This window comes from Pantherophis guttatus, chromosome 5 (genome assembly GCF_059756535.1).
Source record: "Pantherophis guttatus breed Tessera chromosome 5, ASM5975653v1, whole genome shotgun sequence".
Classification (NCBI taxonomy): Eukaryota; Metazoa; Chordata; class Lepidosauria; order Squamata; family Colubridae; genus Pantherophis; species Pantherophis guttatus.
In genome coordinates, this window is record NC_142067.1 from 19,299,524 (window position 1) to 19,318,316 (window position 18,793).

The following is an 18,793-nucleotide window of genomic DNA, read 5'->3' on the forward strand; positions in this document are numbered from 1 at the left end:
CTCCCCTCCTTAGTAATTCCACCTGAATTTTAAACGGAAATTAAGCAGGGTGGATTTGATTTAAATTGAGTTGATTTAAATCACAATTTAAATCATGATTTAAATCACTAGTAAAAAGGCTTGATTTAAATCAACTCAATTTAAATCATAATTTTTAAGAGCAACTGTCATCTCTGCTACTCCTTTGACCCACTGTTGACTCACCGATAGTCCCAGTGTTGCAGAATATACAGCCTCATGCTACATAACTAAGCTCCATTTCATGCTGAATAAACTAAATTATTTATGTATCTTAAATAGAAAACTATCTTATGATAGATTTTTACCCCAAAAGTTTTTTATTAAAATAAATTCGATAAAAATAAAAAAAAATCTGATTTAAATCAAAAAAATCCGATTTAAATTAAAAAATCTGATTTTTTGATTTTTATCCACCCTGAAATTAAGTAAAAATGACCCCTAACCCCAAAAAAAAAGTCAGTAAAAATGAACTGAAATGTTTAAAAAATGTTGGTAGGGTCACACTTGTAGCTTAACTATTACAAAAAAAAAAATACTGATTAAAAATAAAACTTTTGAGTGAAAGGTAAAGGTAAAAGTTCCCCTCACACATATGTGCTAGTCATTCCCGACTCTAGGGGGTGGTGCTCATCTCCATTTCAAAGCCGAAGAGCCAGCACTGTCCGAAGACATCTCCGTGGTCATGTGGCCGGCATGATTAAACGCCAGAGGCACATGGAACGCTGTTACCTTCCCACCAAAGTTAGTCCCTATTTTTCTACTTGCATTTTTTCGTGCTTTCAAACTGCTAGGTTAGCAGAAGCTGGACAAGTAACAGGTGCTCACCCTGTTACATGGCACTAGGGATTCAAACCGCTGACAAGCTCAGCGTCTTAGCTACTGAGCCGCCATGTCCCTTTTTTGAGTGTAGCAAAGTCAATAAAAAGTTTTGTTCATATTTCAAGCATTGGGAGGGAATATGATTATACAGAGAGAGGGAGGGAGGGAGAGGAGAGGGAGAGGGAATTAAGTGGGGAAATGATACTCTTCCAAACATCCCCATTAGAAAGCAGGGATCATTGACAGAATATCCCAGAGCTAAATCCTGCTTTCTTATGCCCTAATCTGATCTTGCTAGTAAAATAGAAAGAAGCTTGACTTTCTGCAAAAAGAGAAAGAAAACAAAACAAAGGCAAACCCTGAGGTTCTGGGTCTGTAGCCTGACCTAGTTGGAAAAGGTATATCTAAAGAAAGAATTTTTTAAAACAACATTATAAATATCTCAGCTGAATAACAGGTAAGATATGGTGAAACAGATTCTTTATTTTGTTGCAAAACAATTATTATCTCTTCTTGCAGCTAGAGCTAGCCTGCCTTCCTTCCTTCCTTCCATCCATCCTTCCTTCCTTCCTTCCTTCCCTCCCTCCCTCCCTCCCTCCCTCCCTTCTGGAGATTTTTCTAATTCCCCCCCTCTAAAAAAAGAAATGTTTAGCTTGGATCTCAATAACGTCAGATTATGAATATGGGAAATCTACTCCTGGTCCCTTACCCTGGTTTTAGCAGCCAAAGGAGAAGAGAGAAAATTCAGCCTTATTGATTTTTCTGCATGTTTCAGCAGCTTTTAATCTATTTGATCATACTACTCATTGAAAAGAGTTCTTCCTTGGCCTGATAGCAAGCAATTACGAGTAAAGAATTTACAGTAGTAAGGCTAGGAGAAAAAGAATACTGAAATTAGAAAGTTTGTCCCCTTATGCACACACAGATATACTGATTCTAAATTGACAATAACTCACTTGCCATAATTCTTATATCAATAATGCTTTCATCTAAATAAAGCTTGCTAAAGAGAATTTTAGGAGATTCATGCTTGGAAAGAATCACTTTTTTAATTCAGGTCTGACACTCTCACAATGACCGATCAGTTTGGAGGTTAGAGGAATCCGCCTTAGGACCAAGGGTATTAGGATTTCAAGATCTAGTATCTAGCAATGAAGAATCGAACTGCACAAAAAAATCATAAAATAGGCCCATAGATTGGGATTAAATATTTATGAGCCATGGTGGCACAGTGGTTACAGTGCAGTACTGCAGGCTACTTCTGCTGACTGCCAACTGCCTGCAATTTGGCAGTTCAAATCTCACCAGGCTCAAGGTTAACTCAGCCTTCCAGCCTTCCTAGGTGGGTAAAATTAGGGTCCAAATTATTGGGAGGGGGGCAATATGCTGACTCTGTAAACCACTTAGAGTGCTTTACACTGTAAAGCAGTGTAAAGTGGTATATAAGTCTAAGTGCTGTTGCTATTGGTATCTAAAACAAGCTTGAGAGCAGGGATGAAATCCAGCTGGTTCTATCCGGCTCAGGCGAACTGGTAGCGGCGGCTGCGGGATGCTCCGCACACACAAGCAGATATTATGACGTGCTTCTTTGTAACATTTTAAGCCTCTGCGCATGCGCAAAAGGCTTTGCACATGTGCAGATGACTGCGAGTGGAGCAAGTGAGCGCACACATTGGCGAACCGGTAGGGAAGGTAAGTAAATTTCACCCCTGCTTGAGATAGGTTAAAATCAGGTTGGATCAGTGGTTGCATCAGCAGTCTTGAAAGCAGGAAAAAGTTCAGTATGTGTCCCAATCTACACTTCCTGTTTATAACTTACAATAAAATATACAGATTCTTGGATTCTTATTTTTCTAAAGAGGACAATAGCAAGTCATGAGATGTGCCCTGGTGGCACAGTGCTTAGAATTCAGTATTGCAGGCAAACTCTGTCCACAGCCTGGAGTTCGATCGTGATGGGGCTCAAGGTGGACTCAGCCTTCCATCCTTCCGAGGTGGGTAAAATGAGGACCCAGATTGTTGGGGGCAATATGCTAATATTGTAAACTGCCCAGAGGGTGTTTTAAAGCACAATGGGACAATATATAAGACTAAGTGCTATTGCTATGTGCAAATCTATGAATGTTGCACTCAGAAGACAGCACAAAAACATCTATTCACTCTTTACCTTCTGCATTGTGACCAGACTCCATTCATCCTTCATCTTAGCAGTAACTCTTACTCCCAACCGTTATCATTTTTAGAACTATTAGACATTTTTGTAATTTACCAAAGTGTAATTTACCTCCAAAATTTACCTCCAAAACGAAAATAGCATTCTTACCTTGTCTTTACTTTCAGAGCCAGAGGCTTCAAGTTTGGTCCGAATCACGAAAGGGGTGGACAGTCTCAAAAGGACACGTTCAAACACTGCTGCAATCTTTGGAGAAACAATTTCAAAGCAGTCCTGGAACTTCAATGTCTTATGAACCTCACACTTCAGCTGCTTCCTCAGTCCTTCACCCAGCTGCAGTACCAACATGCTGGGATCAAACATCAGATGGAAAGGAAAAGCACGGCAGAAGGTGTTAATGCTTATCCTCAGATCTGAGGGGGATTGAGATGTCCCCAGAGGAAGCGCTTTTGTGATCTTTGCCTTTTCACACTCTTTGATAATAAAAGTGAGACAGCTGCAGTTGCCTGGGTTGAGGTCCTCAGAACATAGCTTATCGTTTACAATCTGTTCTACTTCAACATCCAGTTGGTAGATCTTCCTTGCTGCTGCCTTCACCATACCCATCATGGCAAACCCAACAATCTGATGGGGATGGAAGTAGTGGAGCATAAGGTTGCCTTCAGGGAGCTCTTTGCATAGGAAAGAAGGAGATTCTGAAGTGATTTGCTTCCCAAACGAAGTCCTTATGTGCTCCAGCAAAGCGTCAAAGCCATTAAAAAAATCTTGCAAGGTGCTACCCACAGCTCGAAGAACTCTCTCGTTCTCACTGAAGCAGATGTTGAAGAATTCAGCCCCGAATTTCTCTTGTAGCTCCTCAAACTTTAAACCTGGAATAGACATAAGTCAGTGTGAAATCACAGTGTCAATGATCCTAGGACAGGGCAACCTTAAACACTCAAAGAGCCACAAAGGTCCTAACTGGAAGCCTCCCATTCAATTCTGGAGCCGACTGGAAGTCCAGTTTCCCCACCATCCTCCTAGTGTGGTGTCCTTTTTCCTCTGCTGACATGAAGCCCAGTTCCCCCACCATAGAGTCTCCTCCTAGCACGGCGTCCTTTTTCCTCTACCTGCCCTAACCAAAAGCCCTTCAACTGTGGCGCCAACCAACGACAGGGAGCCACAGCAGAGGGATGAAAGAGCCACATGTAGCTCCAGAGCCACAGGTTGCTGACCCCTGTCCTAGGAGATACAAAAGTTTGGGAAGAGGCATCAATCTGGTAAGCTAGTGATAGACCTTTGGGAGGAGAGTCTAGCTCAGTGGTGTCAAACTCGATTTCATTGAGGGCTGCATCAGGGTTGTGTTTGACCTTGGGGGTGGGAGTGGACAGGGTGGGCATGGCCAGCTCAATGTCACTCATGTCGGGCAGGTCCTGTGGTGGCCCGAACACTCTGCCAGCGAAAACGGGCTCCCGAACTCCGTTTTCAGCTGCGATGGCCTCCAGCAACCCTCTGCCAACAAAAATGGAGCTCAGGAGGGCCGCACAGTTCTGTTTTCACTGGCAGAGGCACTGCAGGTCGGTCTTTTACTGTTTCCAGGGTGGCTCTGTGGGCCAGATCTAAGCACGGCACAGGCTGAATCCAGGCCCCGGGCCTTGAGTTTGACATCCCTGGTCTAGCTGTATAGAAATTTATCAAAGAATGGGGACTTTTAAAATGAGTCAGGACCCAGAAGTATTACAGGACCTGTAGACCCCAAACAGCTGTAGTTAGATGGCACCAACTTTATTCACAGAATGAATAAAATGGGGTAAGCAAGCAGTTACTGTGAGAGATGGTTTTTGAAGTGTGAAATAGCAAAAAGTGTGAACAGCAATCACGTACGTACAGCATCTTAAAAAACCTTATCTCTGATATATTCAGTAACAGGAAGCAGAAATCAACATTGAGACACATTCATTATTAATATAATGAATAAAGCTAGTATTAGTTGAATTTGGCTATTGCAGATTAAAGTTTTCAGAGAAAGACGGCATACAAGTTGAACAAATAAAATAAAAAAGAAATAAAAGTCCTTAGAGGTAACAGTACTGGAAAACACGCAATCCCAAATGCATAATTCTTTGGATGTTCAAAATGGGAAATGTAAACATTTTTCTCACCATCAAAATAATGTTGAAAAACATACACCACTGATTTCCCTTGTACAAGTATTCCAATAAAAACATTTCAGTGCATAATTTAGACTATGGCTGAATAGTCTAAATTGCATTACTATTGATATTAATATTAGCATCACATTAACAGAGCAATCTAGTATGTCCACATAATTTATGTTGGCCACTACATGGAATTAAACCATAGTTAATAACATTGAACTTTATGGGGTCAGTTCCTGAATTACAAGCTACCCTTTGCAAACAAAAGGTTTTATATGTGTACCAGGCCAGTGGTAATAGCATAATGTCTATTAATTTTACTATTTAACATACTAAATAGCTTCTTTTAGACTGTATTTCAAAACCTGTGTATGGACTGTACCGTCCAATAGTGAGCATTAGTGAGATAAAGATTCGTAAATTTATAAAGTTCGCCAGAGTTCTCAGGAAGTGTGTGTGTGTGTGTGTGTGTGTGTGTTTTCTGGAAGATTTATCCAATATCATCACACAGATGCACCTAATCTAATCTTTTTTCAGCAAAATTTGGAATTATTCACACTTCAAAGTTCTACCCATATGCACAGATTTACAGCAGGGATTGTGCAGCTCCTGAGGCTAGATAAACTAAGTTGATCACTGAAATATTCAATTTCCTTTGCAATATTACTGGAGGGAAAAAGCTTATTTGATCAAAAATATACTCATTTAAAATTGTAAACGCGGGAGGCAAATAAGCTCCTAGGATATTTGCAAACAGTGAGAATTTCCTTGGACAGCTTTCAAAACAATATGGAGTATGCAAAATACAAAGCAATTTATTTGTTGATGTTCTAGTGTGTAGAGGTAGGTCAAAGGTCAGGGTGCCAAGCTTCGAGCAGCACACTGCCTTAGCTCATGCGCTGTAGGTCTTTCTTGCTTCTATTTATTGTTTATTTATTGGTTCGATTTATATGCCGCCCTTCTCCGGAGACTCAGGGTGGCTTACAATGTGTTAAGCAATAGCCTTCATACTTTTGTATATAACCTGCTTAGTAGGGCTTTCGCCCCCCCCAAAGCGGTGTTCTTTTTTATACAAAGTCAGCTTATTGCCCCCACAAACCGGGTCCTCATTTTACCTACCTCGAAAGAATGGAAGGCTGAGTCAACCTTGAGCCTGGTGAGATTTGAACTTGCAGTAATTGCAGGCAGCTGGTGTTACTTAACAGCACTTTAGTCTGCTGCGTCACCAAGGTTTCTATGATCTAATTCTTGGCTTTGATCTGCATTATCTCACCTTCAGAGGATGGCATCTTGAGGGGGGGGGGTGAATATTTTCTAACCAATTAGGATGCTGTTATTGTCCTGTCTTTTATCTGCCTCTGTAAAAGTGTATAAAAATAAAGCTCTCTACAAAAGCGGGAGAGACATCGTGGAACAGAGCAAAAGCCTGGACCTCTGATTTACAACACTAGTGACTTGTAGATTTCTAGAAAAGGATGACCTGAACAATCTAGAAAACTTAAATCAAGACTTTCAAAAGTATTACCATTCGGGAAGCTCTGGTGGCATTGCTTTTATTGTCATAAAAGAATCATTTGTCATGCATTGGCAATTTATATTGAAGCAGGTCTGAAGGAAACATCACTCATACTAATGCAGGAAACCCAAGGCAGAAGAATAAGCCATTTGGGAGAAAAATGGATTATAGGAAGAGGTTCAGTTACTACACACAGAAAGAGAAACACACAGGACTTAAGAGAGCATGACAGGTAATGCTTTTCCCCTCTTAAAATAGAGAATTTTTGTGGGATTGAAAGGTGACAAAAGTCTGATTAAAAAAAAAGATTTTCTTTTCTACATGGTCTTTGAGTATTTAGAACAACTGCACAGTCTCAGGTTAGAATGAAGATCAGTTTACTGATAGCTAGAAGAATCATCTTAATAGGTCAGTAACTCTATTAAGATGATTAAGGGACGTGGTGGCTCAGTGACTAAGACGCTGAGCTTGTTGGTCAAAAGGTCGGCAGTTCAGCGGTTGGAATCCCTAGTGCCGCGTAATGGGCTGAGCTCCCGTTACTTGTCCCAGCTTCTGCCAACCTAGCAGTTCGAAAGCACGTAAAAAATGCAAGTGGAAAAATAGGGACCACCTTTGGTGGGAAGGTAACAGCGTTCTGTGCAACTTTGGCATTTAGTCATGCCAGCCACATGACCACAGAGACATTTTCAGACAACGCTGGCTCTTCGGCTTTGAAATGGAGTTGAGCACCGCCCCCGAGAGTCGGGAACGACTAGCACGTATGTGCGAGGGGAACCTTTACCTTTAACCCTATTAAGGTGCCTTAAACTCTGCTTGAACACATCCAATAAAGTTCTCACCACCTCCTTGATACATTTCACTCTCAACAGCTATCATCTTGTTGAGTCTTTTCTGAAAATTCAAAAAGAATCTAACTTCCTATAAACTCAAAATAAATATTCACATCCTGAATTCTAGGATGATAAAGAACTGGGTACGGAATTCTACTGATTTAAGTGTTGCATCAGTTCCCCTCCCAGTTAGCTCTGAGAGAGATGGGTCAAAAATGTGACTGATAAATAAACAAAAACAAACTTTTTTTAAGTCTAACATCTTTTCGGAGCATTTAGCTTCTAGTTATTTCGAGGTATTTCTATCACTAAGCATAGTGATAGAAATGCCCAGAAATAAGCATAGTATCTAAAACAGATCTAAGAATTCAGAATCTTTAGAAACTATACTTTTATTAATGTAGCCTAAAATTCCATTTACTTGACTTTTTTTTTTTGCAGGCATGTCATACCACAAGTTATTTATTTATTAGTTTATTATTTATAATTATGAAAATTATTGTTTATTTATTAAATTTATATGCCGCCCATCTCATTTTGAAGAAACTGTGTGCAGTACATAGCAAATTCATCTTCTATTTGTCATTATTTACCAATCCAGAATCCTTTTCATCAGTGCTATGCACTTTTGTGTCATCTGCAAATTTATTAAGTATTTCTCTCTACCTCCTCATGCAAGTCGTCATTAAAATGAAGAGTACCAAGCACACAACTGATAGTCTTTAACTTTCTTTGAAGAGGAATTGTTGAGAATTAAGTACAATCTCTGAGTAAGATATGTAGCCACTTAATTGCAATACCATCAAACCAGGGCTGGGATTCAGCCGGTTCATACCAGTTCGGGCGAACTGGTAGTTGTGACCTGTGGGTGGGCCTGCCCACCTGCCCCAGCGGTATGCCATCCTATTTAGCTGCATTTTTAAGCTGCGCACATGTGTGCAAGTGTGCGAGAGAGCAAAGCGCACGGGCAGAAGGCCACGCACACTCACATTTTTGATGCTGGAGCGAACCGGTTGTTAAATTATATGAAGCCCACCTCTGCATCCAACCCAAATTTATACAGCCTGCACGTCAGAATTCCTACACTTAAATTGCTTAATCTGAACGGAAACAATCTTCTGCTTAGTTACACAGATATTTCCAAGCAAAGATCAAAGTCTGCAGAATAGGCCGTTATAAGTAAAAGAAGTGAAATTCAAGATTGTTCTATACTAACAAAAGGGCTTATAGAAAATAATAATATAGTACCAAGAATATTTGCTGTACGCTGGAGAATTCCTGAGACATCTTCAGTTTCATCATTGCCAGAATGGTCTGCATAGGAGCATCGGTTGGAAATATTATGGAAATTCTTTTCAGCATCCCTGTAACTAGAAAGAAACATACAATCGGTGGTGTATGGTAGCAAAACGAAGACCATCTGAAAGCACTTAAGTGAAACAGTCCAAACATTTGAAACAACCACTCTTTCTGAGGAAGAATGATTATTCTTTTTGAAAACATATAATCTAATACTTGAAAGTGTGCGAACATCAATAACTCCTAGAATTCTGAGTGTTGAAGTCCACATATTTTCAAGCTGCAAAGGCTGAGGAAGACTGATCTAATACTTCCATCTTTTTTATGGAAATGAGCCAGCAATCAGATGCAACAAGCAAGAAAGAGGAATCTACAGATCCATATTTGTGCACAGATGTATAACGTTATCTCTCCTTCCTAAAACAGAAAGAAGCTTTGTAGTTTCCAAGTACTTGCTTGCAGGTTATCTAACAGGGAAGCTTATAACCTACATTGATATTCTGAAGAAAATAAAGAAGGAGAAACAAAACCAAAACAGTGAATATACACACATAAATCATCTTGAGGTTTAGGAACTTCAAAAGAAGAATGGACCCTTTGCTGGAAGTTTCTACTCTTTTTCTTTCTTGTCTGTTCTATACTTGCCATCAAAGTATATGAGCAAATTTGCAAAGGTGATTCCCTAAGCAGCAGCTTCTTCTACTATTCTAGCCCAAGGTACTTTCCTGACGTGTCTGAATTGTTAACTAAGGAGAGTTGAAAAGATAGCTTGACTAAAAAGCCCACAAGGATAAATACCTAAAACTTGGGAAACCTCAGAAGGCTGTGCTGAATTTTAACACATGCTTCCAACTTAACCTGAAGAGAATGCCAAAGGATCTAGGGCACTTGCATAATTGGAAACAACAAATATTGTTTGCTTAATCAATATAGCTCCACTGCTTAATCAATACAGCTCTGGCAGTGGTCTTATCCTTACAACATTGCAGTGAGAGCCAGCTGTAGCTGTTGGATCCAATTCTACCATTAAGCAGTGGAATAATCACCTCCAACTGCAGATCTTTGGCCGACTTTCCCAACAAGGATTTATTATTATTGTGAGTGTACTGCAGTATATGGTGGTCGGTACTCTGGAATTTTCTGCCTCACGTGGCAAAGTAATTTGGCGAGCTCTGGGTATTTTGCATCTTCGGTTGGGGAGCGAAATGGTAACAAATAATAGGCAGTCAATGCAGACTAGGGAAAACAAAAATAGACACCACGGGATGGTGCCAACTAGTTTTATGAAGCAGCTGCTGCTTGATCGTATTATATATTGAAGCTGCCTGTTAGTCAGTTGAATCTAAATACTGGTGTGACTGATCAATCTTTTATGGCTTTGCTTGAAAGTCAATCAGTGAGTTTCTATTGCAAAGGGGATTTGAACCCGGGTGTCCCCAGTCGTACCCCAACACTTTAACTACCATGCCATGCGGGCTAGACTATCATGCCATGCTTGTAAAACAAAAGGACGACACATCTCAGCAAATTCATGAGTATGTCAAAGGCTTCCAGTGCACAAGATTCAAAGTTCAATTCCAATTCAATTCAATTCACACTTGGCCAATAAAATTCTATTGTATTGTATTGTATTGTATTGTATTGTATTGTATTGTATTGTATTGTATTGTATTGTATTCTATTCTATTCTATTCTATTCTATTCTATTCTATTCTATTCTATTCTATTCTATTCTATTCTATTCTATTCTCTGTTGCCCTATAGATATGTTGGAAATAATAGCCCCAAACACTATGGCCAAGACAAAAAAATTGTGGGAAATATAATCCAAAACAAGCAAGAAAAAGAAAATTGCAACACACTGGCTTAATAATAATTTTTATATTTATTTTCTTTTATTTATCCAGTTTATATAACCACTCATCTCAAATCATTCTTATATATATATATATATATATATATATGATCATAAAATCATATACAACCAGATTACAGATACAACACAATCTCTCTCTTTCTCTCTAGATCGGGTGAGAAAATTATAATCCATAGATATTAACATAACCAGGAAACAGAGCCCACTTGGGAAGTCAGGGTTTTTAAATTTCACTTGATTTTTTTTTTATTTTATCATTTATTATCATTTGTATGGAGCACAGTGGGTGAGGATGCTGGGTTGGAGGTTAGCAAGCCCACGTTCGAGACTCAAGTGCTGCTGCATGGTGGGGTGAGCTTCCCTCATTTGCTCCAGCTCCTTGATGGGGACCTAAAAGGAGCCTACATGGGCATCCCCCAGGCCACAGTGATATTACCAGCTAATCCTTCAACCCCAAAATGCCTTAAATGGTGCCTCCAACACTAATGGGTGGGGGGAGGGGGTCATCTGTATGCCATCTATTTTGTCAGCTCACATCAACAGAACTTCATTAACATCTCTTGACAATAAAATATTCATAAATGTGGTCACTTAACACCTAAAACCATAAAACTGTTACCTCCAGGGGAAAATATCAGTCAGTTAAACCTATCCTCCAGATGTTCAATAAAAGAGAGTAATCTTTTACCTGCTTCTAGAACAGCAAGAAGGAGGGTGGTGTCCTCATTTTTAAAAAAACACAGAAAATAATGGAATTCTATAACAGAAAAACAATTAAAATTCTAAAAGATCGGAAAAATTTCTCTATGTATTGATGACTGTACAGCATCATGGGATGGGAAGATTCTATTTAAGGAGACTGTCCTGAAAATCTGAGGACTTTAAGCAAGAAGGGCTTTATAAACCGGTACTTTGATTTGTATCCAAAAACCTACTACCAGCTCCTGCAAGATGATTGTGGTTCTGTTGAACTGGGACAGTTCTGTCAACAATTAGGCATTTGTGTTTTAGGTGAGCTATGATTTCTGGGTAGCCTTTGAAGGTTGTCCTAAAATAAAGCAGAGCCAAACCACCAAAAGACTATTCATCTGTGACTTTGCCAAAATGTTACAAAAATGGCAACATCTACCGTACCAGCTGAAGGCTCTCTTTCTCTGTTATCTACAACTGCTGTTCCAATAAAAGCTGTAAGTCCAATGGGAGAAAAAAAAAGCTTCTAGGAAAATGCAGCTTACCAAGAACTAACTAAAATGTAATTTCATTGTGTCTAAGCACTCTCTAGACAGCAGTTATTCCATCTGGAGAAGATTTAAGCTGAATCTGATGGACCGTCCTCCAATCCTTCACATTTGGATCAGTATATTATGTGTTGTGGTCCGCCAGAAGCCTGCGGAGCTGGCAGCAGAGTTGGACAGTGAGGAGGCTGGGGAGGACCATGGGTCAGTCCTGGAGTCTGGGGAAGGCTCGGACGAGGGCTCTGCATCGGAGGCAGAGAAAGGGCCATCAGGGAGGTACGTGCTGCCTCTGGAGCCTCCAGAGTCGGACCTCAGTGAGGCAGAGGAACAGGGGGAGCCTGTTCCCAGTGCGTGCATGTGCAGAGCTGCCAGAAGGCAAAAACAATTAAAACAAAAGGGACAACTCAGGAGTAGGGCTTGGAGATGATTGGCCCCTCCCATAAGACTTAAAAGAGGAGCAAAGGCACATGGGCCTTTGCAGGAAGCAATGTTGTTAATTCTGTGCAGTTTAAAGTCTGAAGCTCTGTTTGATTCTGGACTCCGTGTGGCTTTGCCATTTAGATCTTTGGCAGCGTGTCAAGGGAGATAAAGGTGGGCATAATTAGCCTTATCCCGAAGGACTCTTTACAACTATTTGGGACTCATCCGTGAATGAACAGAATTCACAGCTGTTAAAAACAGGTTTTTGGGACTACTTGTGTGTTTTACTGACTCAGGAAGCCTAGGTCAGAACACTATGATCCAATGGTACTGGATGCTCTCCAGTCTTGCTAAATGCGCTCCAGTCTTGCTAGATGCACTTCACTCCTGCTAGAGACTGCAGTTTAACTACAAAGCAACTAATGGAGTCTCAATCCTAGATTGAAGCCTGGAACTCAACTTGAAGAATTCCAATTAATCTTCCAAGTTCTTCTATAGACAAACTCCAACCACTTTCTCAACAACCCTCCTACAGAGGCAACAGTGGAAATAATAATGGTTGAGGAATTAAACCAGTGGGGAAATATATTAGAAGGGGAAGACAGCAGGGATAGGAGCCTGAGTGGCACAGCAGACTAATGCTACTGTTAAAGGTAGTATTTAGCTTCCAGCTGCCTGCAGTTACTGCAAGTTCAATTCTCACCAAGCTCAAGGTTGACTCAGCCTTCCATCCTTTCTAAGGTAGGTAAAATGAGGACCCGGTCTGTGGGGGCAATAAGCTGACTTTGTATAAATATACAAAAGTATGAAGGCTATTGCTTAATGCCTTGTAAGCTGCCCTGAGTCTCCGGAGAAGGGCGGCATATAAATCAAAATTTTAAAAAAAGGGGTGAAATGCTCCCAGTTCAGACTGGATCGCCCAATCCAGTAACAATCATGATGGGTGGTTCGGAGAACTGGTAGCAATCATGGCGTGGGGCTCTGCCCACCCGCCCGGTTGTCATTACTCAATGGTTTTAACCAGGAAGTAATGTGTTTTGTACCTTCTGCGCATGTGCAAAAGGTTTTGCTTTTTTGCTTTTAAAAGTAAAAAAAAGGCTCTAACGATCGCACAGCTCATCTGTGACCGTCGGAGCCTTTTTTTTTACTTTTAAAAGCAATTTTTTACAACCTATTTGCCCAAAAAGTATGTGACATTTTACTTCCTTCATTTTTCTACTAGCCACTGCTGTCTAACAATTCCAGCAAGATTGAAAGGCAAGATTAAAACAATATATGAAATCCAACCCACAAAAGAATTTAGAAATTAAAGGCCATTTTTGCATGAGCCTCCCTGAAATATTTCGAACCTAAGTGGTACAAATCTGATGGCATGACTTCTTAGTGCACAGTTCTCTGCATACAAAAGAACTACAAAGGCACACAAAATAGAACAAAAAGAAAGAAGGGGTAAAAAGACAGGCAGTCTCCTTAAATTTTTGCATCAAGATGTTTTATTGCATCAAGGAATAGATCAAGTTTCTAATTGTTTATTATAGTCTACGTCAGGGGTGTCAAACTCAATTTCATTGAGGGCCACATTAGGACTGTGGTTGACCTTGGGGGCCAGGTGAGTGTGGCCGACTGGGTGGGTGTGGCCAACTGAGTGGGTGTGGCCAACTTGATGCCACTCCCCAAACTGCTGGCATGTTACCTCTTTGCATTGGGTAGACTGGACCGAAGCCAAGCTGGCCCGATCTTTCCTCTTCGCATTAGACCAGGACGGCCCCGCGGGCCAGATCCGACCACATCTTGCCTCAAGTTTAACACCCCTGGTCTACGTGCTTAGTTCAGGATAGTTTCACTATTACCTTACAAAATTATAAAAGAGAGAATAAAAAAAGTGAAAAACAAATCTATTTGGGATTGAAGAAAGGTATTATCAAAATTGTCAGTGAAATATGTGTCAATGGTACATTAAAAATACACTTCCTGCATCCTATTGAAATAAAATCTACATAAACAAAATTATTGTTTTTGCACCACCAACTTTCAATGAAACCATGTGTTGCATTTTACGACTTCATGACTGTGTGTTTGCATCACAAACTTTGGCTCATGAATTAATCCATTTTGGGTATGCAAAATGATTTAAACCATAAACTGTATTGATTTACATATCTTAAAAAAAACTCAACAAGGTTATCACCAATTGAGCTTGACAAGTTGTGCAATAGTCAGGAGATTCTTAAGTACATTGTAGGAACATAGCTCATTTATACCTTTCTCCAATCAGAAACTCCTTTGAGTTTTTAAAAATTGAATTGCCAGAATTCCTACTCCTAATTCAATTTTAAGGGCACCTGGTTGGCACAGCTACCATAAGGCAATATCTTGGCAATCAGTAATTAGTTTTTTATTGCCACCCACTCACCAATCTATCTCTACATTCCTTTTGGAGTTTTGAAGAAATCGGTTCTACTTACCCAATAACTTGATGCTCATAATGTTGTAGTGTCCTCTGGAGAGTCTGCCTTATGGTCTGTGGCTATAGAATAAACAAAGAAATAATAATAAAAATGTTATCAGCAGTTTGTCAGTCAGCCTAGCTCTCAGCATGGCGCCTGAACAGAGGTGACTACTGATATTATTGCTTAATCTAATGTATATTTTTCCAATTACATATTCTTTGCCTCCCCTTGCACATCTGCTGTGCCTCCTCCAGAGAAATGTGAAGAAAGCTGCCCAGAAGTAGCAAGCTGTTTTTGTTCAACAAACACATCAATATTTCAAGTCTCTTCCTGATATTTTAGCCTCCGTTAAATCAGCAGTAGTTTCTTTAGCATCCGTGTAACCCAATACAAAAAGCTGCAAAAGGAAAACATGATGTATACAGAATAGTGTGTTAGTCACTTGGGGCCAAACTTATACATCTCACCTCACGTTTGCTCCCAACTACTCTCTCAAGACTACTCTCAGGGCTGAAAGTTTCTTCTGCATTATTTGCAGAGACATTATACTAGTTTTTCTAATTTTACAAAGGTGGAAGGTTGCCCTGTCTTACTAGCACAATCAGAAATTTCCCACACTTCAGCTCACAAGTTGAACTGCAACTCAAAGATTTCCTGCCAGTCTCCCTTTGCCATTTGAATTGTTTTTCAAAGATTATTTTATTTAAAGCATAAGTGAAACAAGATTTGGTATGCTGAAAAGTGTAGCTATCACTAAAAGTCTGTAGAGATTCTCAGTTATCCAGGTCATGGTTGTCCCAAAGGTGCTTTTTCAGGAGGCAACTGGACTTCTTCAGCTCTGAAAGGATAGTGGGGGAATGGAAGGGGTTTATATTCCTTGCAGACAGCTGGTAATTTTCATCCAGAGCTGGAGAACCTTTTTGGATGAGAAGTGAAACGTCTTCAAAGAAAAAAACAAGAAAGTCTAGTTGCCTCCTGAAAAAGCACCTTTGTATCTATCACTGTTTTCATTTATAAATCTGTTTTTTTTTAAATTCTGCATCAATCATTCCAAATCAATAGTATAAATAAATAAAATAAAAATAAAAGAGAGTGAATACAGCCCAATCTTGTCTTTTTCAGTGTGATCAACCTGCCCAGGAAAAAAAAGAAAGAAAGAAAAGAAACAATGGGATGAAATAGAGCATCTGGGAAAGGAGTTGAGAAGGTTGCAATAATGACCTTGCCTCTGGAAGCAATTATGGTCATTTGGCGTGAATGTTCATAACATCCTCTCATAATTCCAAATATGTCCAGAAAGACCTTGCTTCCATTAAACCCTCTTAGAAGAGAACTCCTATCCAGTTCAGAAGCAGAGACAATGAGGAAAGGAAAGCGATGGAGACCCCCAGCACTCTTTGCTTATGCACGCATAAGCTCAACCACTTGAAAACAAAAAGGAATTCTAAAGAAATTCTAAACAATCCTGACAATGAAACAGAGAACTGGAAGCCTCTTTCACAAGAAAAAGAAAATGTGTAGGAACATGGAAGACAAATTTCTGCCTGCAGCATTTCATGTGGTTCTTAGCTTACAACCTTTATCCATGCAAAAGATAAAGATTCCCTCAAGTCAAGTTTGACTCCTGCTGATTTCTTAGAAAAGCCCATGTAATTTTATTGGCAACAGTATAAAATGGTTTGCCACTGTCTTCTTAGATGGCTTTTTAAACTTCCTAGTCCAGGCTCCAGCTATGAAATTTCCTGCTGGTCTCTACCTAATTTCTAACTCGCTTCAACCCTGCTTTTCTTCTGAGGTCAACCAAGTATAGCTGGATGCTTGCTGTAAGATAGAAGCTCCCAGATAACTTCACAGGACACATGAAGTAGAATCCATCTCAATAGTCTTCAACAAGTGATATAATCTGGCAACAACAGCAAGTTATTTTGTCATACCAATAGAATACAACCCTTTGTTTTCTCCCCAATAGTAAATAGCAATAGCAATAGCACTTAGTCTTATATACCACTTTACATTGCTTTATAGCCCTCTCTAAGCGGTTTACAGAGTCAGCCTATTGCCCCCAACAATTTTGGGTCCTCATTTTACCGACCTTGGAAGGATGGAAGGCTGAGTTAATCTTGAGTTTGATGAGATTTGAACTGCCAAATTGCAGGCAAGCCGGCAGGCAGCAGAAGTAGCCTGCCGTATTGCAATCTAACCACTGTGCCACCGTGGCTCCAGCACCAATAATCACCATTTCTTTAGCAAAATTGTATAATGTTGGGACCTGAGGCACTTTTGTGATGAGGCAAACTATCCACTCTCGCAGCAACAGATGACCTGGCCTCTAGCATCAGAAATGTCATAACACAGGGTCTGCAGAGAGAAATGGAACCTCTTTTCAGCAGACTTGCTGAAAATTATAGCTTTGGAGAAATAAATTGACAAAACCTCTAGTATAAATCCTAGGACAGGCATAGAGGAGGAGGAGGAGGAGGAGGAGGAGGAGGAGGAGGAAGAGGAGGAGGAGGAGGAGGAGGAGGAGGAGGAGGTGGTTGTCCAGACCCTAGCCATCTGCATTAAACAACCTCACCATTTTGCATTATCATTCTATTTCCAAAACATTAATCTTCAACCATTATAGATTTGAATGTGTGAAAGGAAAGGGTACAAGTCCCTATACAGAAGGCATATCTATGATTGTTATTGGATGGAAACAATACACCACTGTCATTCCATTGCTTCTAAAGAAGGGTCACATTTAGAAGGAAATTACAAGAAAAACAACTCCTGCACTTCGAGAGGTAAGCATTGCTTCTCTTCCTCCTTGGTGCGTGAAGATCTTATCAGTCTTGAGTAAACAAAAAACACACCCAGTTTCAAAAAGCAAATTTAGATCAACCGCCACCATCACCAGAGTAACAGACTATTTCCTGACATTGAATAACCTGTCTGTTACAGTATTCTTAACCCTGGCAACGATTAGCAGTGTCGACTTCAACTCCCAGGATTGATCAACCACAATTTATCTTCAACGACAGCGGTAAGTAATTGCAGGCAATCCATACAATTTCTGATGAGATGATGGAATGTAGAAAGGAGATGCATTCCAGAGGAGTTAAGAGGCAACTCAGCCCAGATATTTTATGTGAGAGAAGAAGATGAAGGCAGCCTTCATCCTTAATAGTTCCCAGAGAATATGGTAGATGAAAAAAAATCCTCAATCTGTCAAGATTCTCTCTATTAGGTGAGGAAACGATAAAGAACTCAGCTTGGAAGAATCACCACATGTCATCTCGGTTTCTGGGCCTGACAGATACCACCCCTACGCCGAGTCCACAATTAGTAGAAGCCGATGTTAGCAATTTACCTGCATTTTGATAGGCAGCTTAGGTACACTTGAAAAATAAAGGGAGAAAACAGATTTAAGCCTTTTTAAAAGGCTGCATTTTTAAATTCTGCATCAAGCAATTACGGCTGCTCTCAGCAAGAGCCAAATTTACCCTCTCAGGAAAACCTTTAAAAAGAACCCAATGTGCTCTCACAAAAGAAATTAACAAAAGCTCCATCCAAATAAGGCTGCGCACAAGGAAACCACACTTCCCCATTTGGAGAGGCAGGTGTTTAAATCGAAAGGACCTGATGGGGCAGAAATTCTCCTTGGATGCAGCTAAAAGAAAAGGCAATTTTGGGGCAACACAACATGCTGATTCATACTGTGAATAAAGGAATGGATAAAGAACATGAAGTTCATCCCTAAAATTTAAGCCACCAATAAACTGCCTTTCATCTTGAAACCTAGGGTCAGTTTGACCAGCTGCCAGCTTCTCAACCATCAGAATGAAAGATTTAAAAGCATCATTCATTTAACCCCCACAAAATAATTCTCATTAAGCACTGACTGTTTTTTACCTGCTTTTCAGCACTATACCTTTTTTTAAATCTGCCTCCATCTACTTTTTGGATTCCCTGAATTTTCAGGTTCCCAATCAGAGATCTTTGCAATTGTTGGAAGAAAAAAATCCGCTCCAATT

General features: G+C 40.0%; 1 protein-coding gene across 1 annotated transcript in view; it reads right to left on the reverse strand.

Annotated features, from left to right (window-relative positions):
• The window catches only part of GUCY1A2 (guanylate cyclase 1 soluble subunit alpha 2), a 200,215-nt gene that overhangs the window by 158,658 nt on the left and 22,764 nt on the right, over positions 1-18,793 (reverse strand). The window contains exons 2-4 of the mRNA XM_034409432.3: positions 14,793-14,854; positions 8,746-8,867; positions 3,164-3,882 (exon numbers count right to left, since the gene is read on the reverse strand). Coding sequence (XP_034265323.1) covers positions 3,164-3,882; positions 8,746-8,867; positions 14,793-14,854 — 903 coding nt within the window. The remainder of the gene's footprint in view (positions 1-3,163; positions 3,883-8,745; positions 8,868-14,792; positions 14,855-18,793) is intronic.